This window comes from Oncorhynchus mykiss, chromosome 24 (assembly GCF_013265735.2).
Source record: "Oncorhynchus mykiss isolate Arlee chromosome 24, USDA_OmykA_1.1, whole genome shotgun sequence".
Taxonomy (NCBI): Eukaryota; Metazoa; Chordata; class Actinopteri; order Salmoniformes; family Salmonidae; genus Oncorhynchus; species Oncorhynchus mykiss.
The window spans coordinates 37,161,075-37,173,630 of NC_048588.1; the positions used below are offsets into that span (position 1 = coordinate 37,161,075).

At 49.6% G+C, this 12,556-nt stretch overlaps 1 protein-coding gene across 3 annotated transcripts in view; it reads left to right on the forward strand.

The window, feature by feature from the left end:
* Positions 1-12,556, forward strand: part of urb1 (URB1 ribosome biogenesis homolog) — a 65,466-nt gene that overhangs the window by 35,380 nt on the left and 17,530 nt on the right. For all 3 annotated transcript variants that reach the window (XM_036961473.1, XM_036961474.1, XM_036961475.1), the window contains exons 21-30: positions 2,854-3,222; positions 3,921-4,809; positions 5,182-5,392; positions 7,959-8,145; positions 8,447-8,505; positions 8,872-9,062; positions 11,152-11,262; positions 11,339-11,402; positions 11,530-11,698; positions 11,922-12,024. In XM_036961473.1, the coding sequence (XP_036817368.1) occupies positions 2,854-3,222; positions 3,921-4,809; positions 5,182-5,392; positions 7,959-8,145; positions 8,447-8,505; positions 8,872-9,062; positions 11,152-11,262; positions 11,339-11,402; positions 11,530-11,698; positions 11,922-12,024 (2,353 nt within the window). The remainder of the gene's footprint in view (positions 1-2,853; positions 3,223-3,920; positions 4,810-5,181; positions 5,393-7,958; positions 8,146-8,446; positions 8,506-8,871; positions 9,063-11,151; positions 11,263-11,338; positions 11,403-11,529; positions 11,699-11,921; positions 12,025-12,556) is intronic.

Sequence of the window (12,556 nt, forward strand, 5' to 3'; positions counted from 1 at the left end):
GGTGTCTCCTGTCTCTCCACCTCTCCTAACACGTTGTCTCCTGTCTCTCCACCTCTCCTAACACGTTGTCTCCTCTCTCTCCTAACACGGTGTCTCCTCTCTCTCCACCTCTCCTAACACGTTGTCTCCTGTCTCTCCATCTCTCCTAACACGTTGTCTCCTGTCTCTCCATCTCTCCTAACACGTTGTCTCCTCTCTCTCCACCTCTCCTAACACGTTGTCTCCTGTCTCTCCGTCTCTCCTAACACGTTGTCTCCTGTCTCTCCGTCTCTCCTAACACGTTGTCCCCTGTCTCTCCACCTCTCCTAACACGTTGTCTCCTGTCTCCTGTCTCTCCACCTCTCCTAACATGTTGTCTCCTCTCTCTCTACCTCTCCTAACACGTTGTCTCCTGTCTCTCCACCTCTCCTAACACGTTGTCTCCTGTCTCTCCGTCTCTCCTAACACGTTGTCTCCTGTCTCTCCTTCTCTCCTAACACGTTGTCCCCTGTCTCTCCACCTCTCCTAACACGTTGTCTCCTGTCTCTCCACCTCTCCTAACACGTTGTCTCCTGTCTCTCCACCTCTCCTAACACGTTGTCTCCTGTCTCTCCACCTCTCCTAACACGTTGTCTCCTGTCTCTCCACCTCTCCTAACACGTTGTCTCCTGTCTCTCCACCTCTCCTAACACGTTGTCTCCTGTCTCTCCACCTCTCCTAACACGTTGTCTCCTGTCTCTCCACCTCTCCTAACACGTTGTCTCCTGTCTCTCCACCTCTCCTAACACGTTGTCTCCTGTCTCTCCACCTCTCCTAACACGTTGTCTCCTGTCTCTCCACCTCTCCTAACACGTTGTCTCCTGTCTCTCCACCTCTCCTAACACGTTGTCTCCTGTCTCTCCACCTCTCCTAACACGTTGTCTCCTGTCTCTCCACCTCTCCTAACACGTTGTCTCCTGTCTCTCCACCTCTCCTAACACGTTGTCTCCTGTCTCTCCACCTCTCCTAACACGTTGTCTCCTGTCTCTCCACCTCTCCTAACACGTTGTCTCCTGTCTCTCCACCTCTCCTAACACGTTGTCTCCTGTCTCTCCACCTCTCCTAACACGTTGTCTCCTGTCTCTCCACCTCTCCTAACACGTTGTCTCCTGTCTCTCCACCTCTCCTAACACGTTGTCTCCTGTCTCTCCACCTCTCCTAACACGTTGTCTCCTGTCTCTCCACCTCTCCTAACACGTTGTCTCCTGTCTCTCCACCTCTCCTAACACGTTGTCTCCTGTCTCTCCACCTCTCCTAACACGTTGTCTCCTGTCTCTCCACCTCTCCTAACACGTTGTCTCCTGTCTCTCCACCTCTCCTAACACGTTGTCTCCTGTCTCTCCACCTCTCCTAACACGTTGTCTCCTGTCTCTCCACCTCTCCTAACACGTTGTCTCCTGTCTCTCCACCTCTCCTAACACGCTGTCTCCTGTTTCTCCGTCTCTCCTAACACGTTGTCTCCTGTCTCTCCACCTCTCCTAACACGTTGTCTCCTGTCTCTCCATCTCTCCTAACACGTTGTCTCCTGTCTCTCCATCTCTCCTAACACGTTGTCTCCTCTCTCTCCACTTCTCCTAACACGTTGTCTCCTGTCTCTCCGTCTCTCCTAACACGTTGTCTCCTGTCTCTCCGTCTCTCCCAACACGTTGTCTCCTGTCTCTCCACCTCTCCTAACACGTTGTCTCCTGTCTCTCCACCTCTCCTAACACGTTGTCTCCTGTCTCTCCACCTCTCCTAACACGTTGTCTCCTCTCTCTCCTAACACGGTGTCTCCTCTCTCTCCACCTCTCCTAACACGGTGTCTCCTGTCTCTCCACCTCTCCTAACACGTTGTCTCCTGTCTCTCCACCTCTCCTAACACGTTGTCTCCTCTCTCTCCTAACACGGTGTCTCCTCTCTCTCCACCTCTCCTAACACGTTGTCTCCTGTCTCTCCATCTCTCCTAACACGTTGTCTCCTGTCTCTCCATCTCTCCTAACACGTTGTCTCCTCTCTCTCCACCTCTCCTAACACGTTGTCTCCTGTCTCTCCGTCTCTCCTAACACGTTGTCTCCTGTCTCTCCGTCTCTCCTAACACGTTGTCCCCTGTCTCTCCACCTCTCCTAACACGTTGTCTCCTGTCTCCTGTCTCTCCACCTCTCCTAACATGTTGTCTCCTCTCTCTCTACCTCTCCTAACACGTTGTCTCCTGTCTCTCCACCTCTCCTAACACGTTGTCTCCTGTCTCTCCACCTCTCCTAACACGTTGTCTCCTGTCTCTCCACCTCTCCTAACACGTTGTCTCCTCTCTCTCCACCTCTCCTAACACGTTGTCTCCTGTCTCTCCACCTCTCCTAACACGGTGTCTCCTCTCTCTCCACCTCTCCTAACACGTTGTCTCCTGTCTCTCCACCTCTCCTAACACGGTGTCTCCTCTCTCTCCACCTCTCCTAACACGTTGTCTCCTGTCTCTCCACCTCTCCTAACACGTTGTCTCCTGTCTCTCCACCTCTCCTAACACGTTGTCTCCTGTCTCTCCACCTCTCCTAACACGTTGTCTCCTGTCTCTCCACCTCTCCTAACACGTTGTCTCCTGTCTCTCCACCTCTCCTAACACGTTGTCTCCTGTCTCTCCATCTCTCCTAACACGTTGTCTCCTGTCTCTCCACCTCTCCTAACACGTTGTCTCCTGTCTCTCCACCTCTCCTAACACGTTGTCTCCTGTCTCTCCACCTCTCCTAACACGTTGTCTCCTGTCTCTCCACCTCTCCTAACACGTTGTCTCTCCATCTCTCCTGTCACGTTGTCTCCTCTCTCTCCATCTCTCCTAACACGTTGTCTCCTTTCTCTCCACAGTTGTCTATAGACACAGGGCTGCTGGAGCTCAATGTCCTAATGGGAGTTCTCCAGGGGCTGGTGTTGAGGCTTCAGAGCCCACAGGAACCAACTGAGGAAGAGCCCATGGTCGAAGGAGAGACTGAGCCCATGGTCGAAGGAGAGACTGAGCCCATGGTCGCTGATCAGAAGGCAGCGGAGACAGCAGAAACCATGGCTGTGGATCCCAAGGTGGCGGCGGAGACGGAACCTATAGCTATGGACCAGGACACAGCCACTGTAGTAGATCCAGCCAAGGCAGCAGAACCCAAAGCTGTGGACCTCCTGAATGGATCAGAGCTCTTCCTGGAGGTCAACCCGTCCTCTGAAGCAGAGGACGACCACAGCCTGGTAGGTACCAGTAGCCCTTTTACCCGAGGTAGTATACCAGATATATAGTAGTCAGAATCCCAACTCTTCGTACCAACGTCAAAAAGAAAGGAGGACCAAGACTCGGTGTCCTTCGTCAGGGAGTCTTCGTACCATATCAAAAAGAAAGGAGGACCAAGACTCCGTGTCCTTCGTCAGGGAGTCTTCGTACCATATCAAAAAGAAAGGAGGACCAAGACTCGGTGTCCTTCGTCAGGGAGTCTTCGTACCATATCAAAAAGGAGGACCAAGACTCCGTGGCCTTCGTCAGGGAGTCTTCGTACCAATATCAAAAAGAAAGGAGGACCAAGACTCCGTGTCCTTCGTCAGGGAGTCTTCGTACCATACCAAAAAGAAAGGAGGACCAAGACTCCGTGTCCTTCGTCAGGGAGTCTTCGTACCATATCAAAAAGAAAGGAGGACCAAGACTCCGTGTCCTTCGTCAGGGAGTCTTCGTACCATATCAAAAAGAAAGGAGGACCAAGACTCCGTGTCCTTCGTCAGGGAGTCTTCGTGACAAATAGAGTTGTAGCCTTGTTCCTCTTTGTTTACTGTAGCTCAATAACTTATCCCTTGTGGATTTGGGATATTTCTCGTTGACTTTTTGTTCTGGTGATGTGATATACTGTATCCTTTTCCCTGACCTGTGTGTGTGTGTGTGTGTGTGTGTGTGTGTGTAGGTGGTGTTGTCAGTGCTGAGTTCCATCCTGAAGCACCCGTGTATCGAGCAGTGGTTCCTGTCTCTGGAGTTGTCCTCTGTCCCTCCTACCTCCCTCAACCCCGTCAGGCTGAAGCTGCTGTGTGCTCAACTGTCTGACTGCATCCTGGGTCTATTACAGTCCTCTGCCTCCGTCCTTCGACCCCTGAACTCCCTCCATCTCCTCTCCCCCTACCTAGAGGCTGTATCAAGGGCTCTGCTCAGAGAGCTGGGGGAGACTGGGGAGAGGAGGGAGACCGACAAGGAGTCCCGGCCTGTGAGAGCCTTCATGGCCTTGCATGCCTACATGGAACCCCCTCTTCTCCAGGAGCTTGTCTCTTCCCTTCTCCTCCTCCCCAAGGAGACCCTCATCACCCTGCGGGAGGGTGACGGGGAGGGAGAGGAGGACAGAGAGAAGAGCCCCAGAGCAGCGGAGCTCAGTGTCTACGGACGCACGGCTCTACAGGTCCTCACTGAGACCACCTCCTCCTCTGACGCCTCTTCATCCGGCTCCCCTGTCCTCCTCCTCTCCCAGGCTCACCTCCAAGGCCTGGCCACCCTGCTCCTCTCCTGCTCCAGCCCGTCTCTGGAGACCTTCCTCCTGCAGGCCCTGAGGACCCAGCCAGGCAACGCTAAACTCCTCCATACTGACATCCTGCTCCAGTGTCTCCGGGGGCCTCTCACTGCAGCCACCCAGGCCCTCGGGGTAGCTCTGCTGCAGAACTGCTCTGCTCACAGGCTCTGCTTCGAGGTGTGGTGCCTGAAGCCGCAGCACCTGGAGACACTGGCAGACCAGACGGAGACATTCCTACCGCTGGTCAACAGTTACCTGCGGACTGCAGCCAGAAAGGACCCCGCCAGGCCTAAAGAAGGTAGGTGGTTGTGGTCTCGTCTGCTGTGTCAAACTCATTGTTACCGTATTTATGTTAGACTGGCAGCTGTCGGGGGGTGTGTGTGTCTGTCAGGGGGGGGTCTGTCGGTGTCTGTCAGCGGGGGGTCTTTCGGGGGGGGTTTGTCGGGTCTGTCAGGGGGGTCTTTCAGGGGGGGGGGTCTGTCGGGTCTGTCAGGAGGGGGGGTCAGTCGGGTCTGTCATTGGGGGTCTGTCAGGTGGGTCTGAATCCTAACTTCCACTTAGTTAGTCTCTCATTGACATTTAATGCTTGACTTAAGAAGTGAAAGTGCATGTTTTGGTTCTTAACTATCACAGTCACCATGTTGTTTGACATGCTCATGTTGTCCCACAGTTCAGACAGCGGTGCTGAAGGCCCTGAAGAAGGCCCTGTTCCCCAGGCTGAGCCTCTCTGTGCTGGGGCAGGAGACAGGGGAGGCCCTGGGGGCTGTGGAGGTTGTGGAGGCTCTGTCTAGTCTGGTTAGACTGACAGCTAAGGTCAAGGACATCAGAGAGCTCATCGCCTCCCTGCCTGCTGCCCTGCAGAAACTAGACGGCTTTGAGAGGTAATATGTCTGTACAGGTATTACCTCAGTAAAACACAGCCGAATTCTACAGGTGTAGTAGACCTTACTTTGAAATGTTCACTTACAAGACCTTAACCAACAATACAAAATATTTACTAATTAACCAAAGTAAAAAATGTAAGAGAAACAATAAAATGACAATGTGGAGGCTATATACAGGGTATTACGGTACAGAGTCAATGTGGAGGCTATATACAGGGTATTACGGTACAGAGTCAATGTGGAGGCTATATACAGGGGGTACCGGTACAGAGTCAATGTGGAGGCTATATACAGGGTATTACGGTACAGAGTCAATGTGGAGGCTATATACAGGGTATTACGGTACAGAGTCAGTGTGCAGGGGGTACATGTTAGTAATGAGACTAAAAACAGGGGTACAGGTTAGTAATGAGACTATATACAGGGGTACAGGTTAGTAATGAGACTATAAACAGGGGTACAGGTTAGTAATGAGACTATATACAGGGGTACAGGTTAGTAATGAGACTATATACAGGGGTACAGGTTAGTAATGAGACTATATACAGGGGTACAGGTTAGTAATGAGACTATATACAGGGGTACATGTTAGTAATGAGACTAAAAACAGGGGTACATGTTAGTAATGAGACTATATACAGGGGGTACAGGTTAGTAATGAGACTATATACAGGGGGTACAGGTTAGTAATGAGACTATATACAGGGGTACAGGTTAGTAATGAGACTATATACAGGGGTACAGGTTAGTAATGAGACTATATACAGGGGTACAGGTTAGTAATGAGACTATATACAGGGGTACAGGTTAGTAATGAGACTATATGCAGGGGGTACAGGTTAGTCCAGGTAATTGAGGTAATATGTTAATGTAGGTAGGGGTGAAGTGACTATACATAGATAATAAACAGTGAGTAGCAGCAGTGTAAAAAACGAAGGGGGCGGTCAATGTAAATAGTCCGGGTGGACATTTAATTAATTGTTCAGCAGTCTTCTGGCTTGGGGTTAGAAGCTGTTCAGCAGTCTGGCTTGGGGTTAGAAGCTGTTCAGCAGTCTGGCTTGGGGTTAGAAGCTGTTCAGCAGTCTGATGGCTTGGGGGTAGAAGCTGTTCAGCAGTCTGGCTTGGGGTTAGAAGCTGTTCAGCAGTCTGATGGCTTGGGGGTAGAAGCTGTTCAGCAGTCTGATGGCTTGGAGGTAGAAGCTGTTCAGCAGTCTGATGGCTTGGGGGTAGAAGCTGTTCAGCAGTCTGATGGCTTGGAGGTAGAAGCTGTTCAGCAGTCTGATGGCTTGGAGGTAGAAGCTGTTCAGCAGTCTGGCTTGGGGTTAGAAGCTGTTCAGCAGTCTGATGGCTTGGGGGTAGAAGCTGTTCAGCAGTCTGGCTTGGGGGTAGAAGCTGTTCAGCAGTCTGATGGCTTGGGGGTAGAAGCTGTTCAGCAGTCTGATGGCTTGGGGGGTAGAAGCTGTTAAGGAGCCTTTTGGTCCTAGACTTGGTGCTCCGGTACCGCTTGCCGTGCGGTAGCAGAGAGAACAGTCTATGACTGGAGTCTTTGACAATTTATTGACATTTTTTGGGGCCTTCCTCTGACACAGCCTGGTATAGAGGTCCTGGATGGCAGGAAGCTTGGCCCCAGTGATGTACTGGACCGTTCACTCTACCCTCTGTAGTGCCTTGCAGTCGGAGGCCGAGCAGTTTCCTTACCAAGCGGGGATCAGACCTCCTCCCTATAGGCTGTCTTGTCGTTGTCGGTGATCAGGTAGTGTCGTCAGCAAACTTAATGATGGTTTTGGAGTCGTGTTTGGCCACGCAGCCATGGGTGAACAGGGAGTACAGGAGGGGACTGAGCACCCACCCCTGAGGGGCACCATCCCTCAGATCAGCGTGGCAGATGTGTTGTTGCCTACCCTCACCACCTGGGGGCGACTCGTCATGAAGTCCAGGATCCAGTTGCAGAGAGAGTGGTTTAGTCCCAGGGTCCTTAGCTTAGTGATGAGCTTTGAGGACACTATGGTGTTGAACGCTGAGCTGTAGTCAATGAACAGCATTCTCACGTAGGTGTTCCTTTTGTCCAGGTGGGAAAGGGCAGTTTGAGATTGCGTCGTCTGTGGATCTGTTGGGGCGGTATGTAAATTGAAGTGGGTCTTCGGTTTCCGGGATTATGGTGTTGATGTGAGCCATGACCAGCCTTTCAAAGCTCTTCATGGCTACCGACATGGCGGTAGTCATTTAGGCAGGTCACCTTGGCTTCCTTGGGCTCAGGGACTCTGTGATGGTCTGTCATGTATTTATTACAGACTCGGTCAGGGAGAGGTTGAAAATGTAATCTTCGTTCGAGGTGAGAAGCTCTTTTTGGTCTTAAGAGACACGGTAGCGGCAACATTTATGTATAAAATAAGTTATAGACAACGGGGGTCATCCCCTCCGGTGCCATTTATTAGGAAGTCAGCCTGTTTCAGTTAAACACACGTCTACCACGTCTGTCAGGGGGGGTCTGTCGGGTCTGTCAGGGGGGGTCTGTTACAGTATCAACAAGGTGTATTTCCTTTCTCTCTGTCACTCCCTTCAGATGGCAGCTGGTGGACCCCATCAGTGCTGTGCTGTCTGTCTGTCCCGAGGAGCTAGAGTTGTGGAGGACTTCGGTGCTCTCTGCTGCCCTCCGGTGGCTGAGCTCTTCCTACGGTCACAACAGAGACCAGAACACGGCACCACTCGCACAGGAGGACAGCATACTGAATAGACTGACTGAACTGCTGGTGGGTCCACAGTCTATATCACCTGTTGTCCGCATCACAAATGACTCTCTATTCCTTATATAAATGCGCTACTGTTGACCGGAGGTCATGAGATGTTTTCAGTTGATATGTCAACTTATATGATATGTCTTATCCAGAGCGACTTACAGTAGTGAGTCTTCTTTTCGTACTGGTCCCCTTGTGGGAATCAAACCCACAACCTTTCGCGTTACAAGTGCCATGCTCTACCAACTGAGCCACGCGGGACTTACATTGGTAACTCAGAAACAAACTTTTTTATATATTTTTTTCCCCCCCTCAGACTTTTCCAGAAGACATCACAGCAGCAGAATGGAACAGCTTTGTCAAGGCTGGACTGAAGTAAGCTCCTTTATTCAGACTCTTCTGTTGAATATACATGTATATCATGTCTGTCAGGGGGGGGTCTGTCGAGGGGGGGGGGTCTGTCGTTGGGGGGGGTCTGTCAGGGTCGTCTGTCGGGGGGGGGGGTCTGTCAGGGGGGGGGTCTGTTGGGTCTGTCAGGGGGGATCTGTCGTCAGGGGGGGTCTGTCAGGGTCGTCTGTTGGGGGGGCGGGGGGGGTTCTGTCAGTGGGGGGTCTGTCAGGGGGGGGTCTGTCAGGGGTCATGTGATTTATCTAACCTTTTATTTCTCCAGGTTAGTCTGAGATGTATTTTCCTCTTGACATATTCATGTCTAGTGTTTATGGAGAATCTTTTCCTTCCCAGGTGTCGCTACAGAGACCCTAACTTCCTGAGCACCCTAAACAGGATGTTGGATCTGATGTATGGAGGTAGTGAAGGACCTAAAGACCTGGTTCCTCTACCTACCATCCACATGATGGCCTCCAGCCACTCCCTGTTCCTACCCATCATGCTGGGAGACGAGGAGGACCTTAGTGGGAACACACAGGTTAAAGGTACAGAACAGGACCTTAGTGGGAACACCTTAGTGGGAACACACAGGTTAATGGTACAGAACAGGACCTTAGTGGGAACACCTTAGTGGGAACACACAGGTTATAGGTAGAGAACAGGACTTTAGTGGGAACACCTTAGTGGGAACACACAGGTTAAAGGTACAGAACAGGACCTTAGTGGGAACACACAGGTTAAAGGTACAGAACAGGACCTTAGTGGGAACACACAGGTTAAAGGTACAGAGTTGGGGGCCCAGTTGCCCAGCACCAGTTATCTTGGGGGGGGTTTGCCCAGCACCGGTTATCTTGGGTAGGGGGGTTGCCCAGCACCGGTTATCTTGGGTGGGGGGGGGTTGCCCAGCACCGGTTATCTTGGGTGGTTGGGGGGGGGGGTTGCCCAGCACCGGTTATCTTGGGTGGGGGGGGGGGGTTTGCCCAGCATCGGTTATCTTGGGTGGGGGGGGTTGCCCAGCACCGGTTATCTTGGGTGGGGGGGGTTGCCCAGCACCGGTTATCTTGGGTGGGGGGGGGGGTTTGCCCAGCACCGGTTATCTTGGGGGGGGGGGGGGGGGGTTTGCCCAGCACCGGTTATCTTGGGGGGGGGGTTTGCCCAGCACCGGTTATCTTGGGGGGGGGGGGGGGGGGTTGCTCGTTTTCTCCGTTCACTTCCAGATCCATACCGATACAACTATAATGGTCAGGTATATGTAATGTATGTAACACACTAAACACTGAATGTAACACACTGAACACTATGTAACACACTGAACACTATGTAACACACTGAACACTATGTAACACACTGAACACTATGTAACACACTGAACACTATGTAACACACTGAACACTATGTAACACACTGAACACTATGTAACACACTGAACACTATGTAACACACTGAACACTATGTAACACACTGAACACTATGTAACACACTGTACACTATGTAACACACTGTAGACTGTATGTAACACACTGAACACTATGTAACACACTGTAGACTGTATGTAACACACTGTAGACTATGTAACACACTGTATGTAACACACTGGACACTATGTAACACACTGAACACTATGTAACACACTGTATGTAACACACTGAACACTATGTAACACACTGAACACTATGTAACACACTGTAGACTGTATGTAACACACTGTAGACTATGTAACACACTGTATGTAACACACTGAACACTATGTAACACACTGTAGACTGTATGTAACACACTGAACACTATGTAACACACTGAACACTATGTAACACACTGAACACTATGTAACACACTGTACACTATGTAACACACTGTAGACTATGTAACACACTGTATGTAACACACTGAACACTATGTAACACACTGTAGACTATGTAACACACTGTATGTAACACACTGAACACTATGTAACACACTGTAGACTATGTAACACACTGTATGTAACACACTGAACACTATGTAACACACTGTAGACTGTATGTAACACACTGTAGACTATGTAACACACTGTATGTAACACACTGAACACTATGTAACGCACTGAACACTATGTAACACACTGAACACTATGTAACACACTGTATGTAACACACTGAACACTATGTAACACACTGAACACTATGTAACACACTGTAGACTGTATGTAACACACTGTAGACTATGTAACACACTGTATGTAACACACTGTACACTATGTAACACACTGAACACTATGTAACACACTGAACACTATGTAACACACTGTACACTATGTAACACACTGTACACTATGTAACACACTGAACACTATGTAACACACTGAACACTATGTAACACACTGTAGACTGTATGTAACACACTGAACACTATGTAACACACTGTAGACTGTATGTAACACACTGAACACTATGTAACACACTGTACACTATGTAACACACTGTACACTATGTAACACACTGTACACTATGTAACACACTGTACACTATGTAACACACTGTACACTATGTAACACACTGTACACTATGTAACACACTGTATGTAACACACTGTAGACTGTATGTAACACACTGTACACTAGTTAACACACAGTTCTCTGTCTGCTCTCTCTTCCAGAGGCCCTGGTCTCTCTCCTGCTCAGCCTAGTGAAGAGAAGTCCTGCTGTCTGTAGCAGCAGCCACTTCGTAGTCCTACTGGGAGGGTACGGCGCTACTCTCAGTACTACAGGTAACAGAGCTGTTCCTTCTGTGTGCTTTTAAATGTCTTCTGTTCTACAGTCGGCTGACACGTCTTTTCTGTGCAGATCAGAATCTGTTACTGCTGCTGCAGGAGTACGAACGAAACGGCATCAGTCTGGTAGACTTTCAGTAAGTTTATTCATTTTGAATTATCTTTCATCTCAATAAGTTGTGTGTGTTTGCTCGTCCGCGCTAATACACGTGTGTGTGTGTGTGTGTGTGTGTGTGTGTGTGTGTGTGTGTGTGTGACCTGCAGGTGCATGCTATGGGGCCCAGCGGCGGTGGAGCACCATAAGGCCCGGAGAAGCCTGGGCGTTTCCTTGTGGCAGCAACCCAGCTCTGAGGACCTGCTGGCTCTGCTCAGCCCTGACACCATGATCAACACCATCACTCACTTCCCCCTGCAACGCAGGATCATCCTACAGGTAACACACACACACATCATGTTTAGATACTGGAGTATTTCCTGAATGTGTGACCTGCCAAAGAAAGGACTCTGGACCTTTTTAACTAGACTATAACTAGACTAACTAGTCCCCAGATTGCTTCCTGTTTGATGTATTCTGGGAAAACTCTTGGCCCTGTTCATGTGGTGTAACGATAAGATGTCTATATGATATGACACTCCACTCTTCTTTCCTTCAACAGGAGGGTAAAGAGCTGATTTTCAAAGATGAGGAAGTGAAGGATCTTGGGAGTGTGTACGACCCTTGTTTCCTCCTGCCTCTCTTCAGCGCCATGCTTCAGCCAGGTGACTACTACCAATGAACCTGAACATCCAAGCGTTTTAAACATCCAAGCATTTTTAAATAACACACTTTTCTGAGACATTTGACACAGTTGGTGAATTTACCCATTTAAAAATACATTTATCAAAAATAATACTAAAGAACATTGAATTTTTTTTTATGTTACCTTTTATTTAACTAGACAAGTCAGTTAAGAACAAATTCTTATTTTCAATGACGGCCTAGGAACAGTGGGTTAACTGCCTTGTTCAGGGGCAGAATGACAGATTTGTACCTTGTCAGCTCGGGGGTTTGAACTTGCAACCTTCCGGTTACTAGTCCAACGCTCTAACCACTAGGCTACCCTGCAGCCTCTACACTCTAACCACTAGTCTGCCAGTAGGCCAGACTAAAAACGTGTTCCTCGCTTATTTAGTGCCAATATTGTTTGTGAAACCACTTTTATTTTTTATTTTTTATTAATCAATAAATCCCAGATTATGGGACCTCTAAATACACGCTGTGACGTTGAACCAATGGTGTTGTTACTGCACA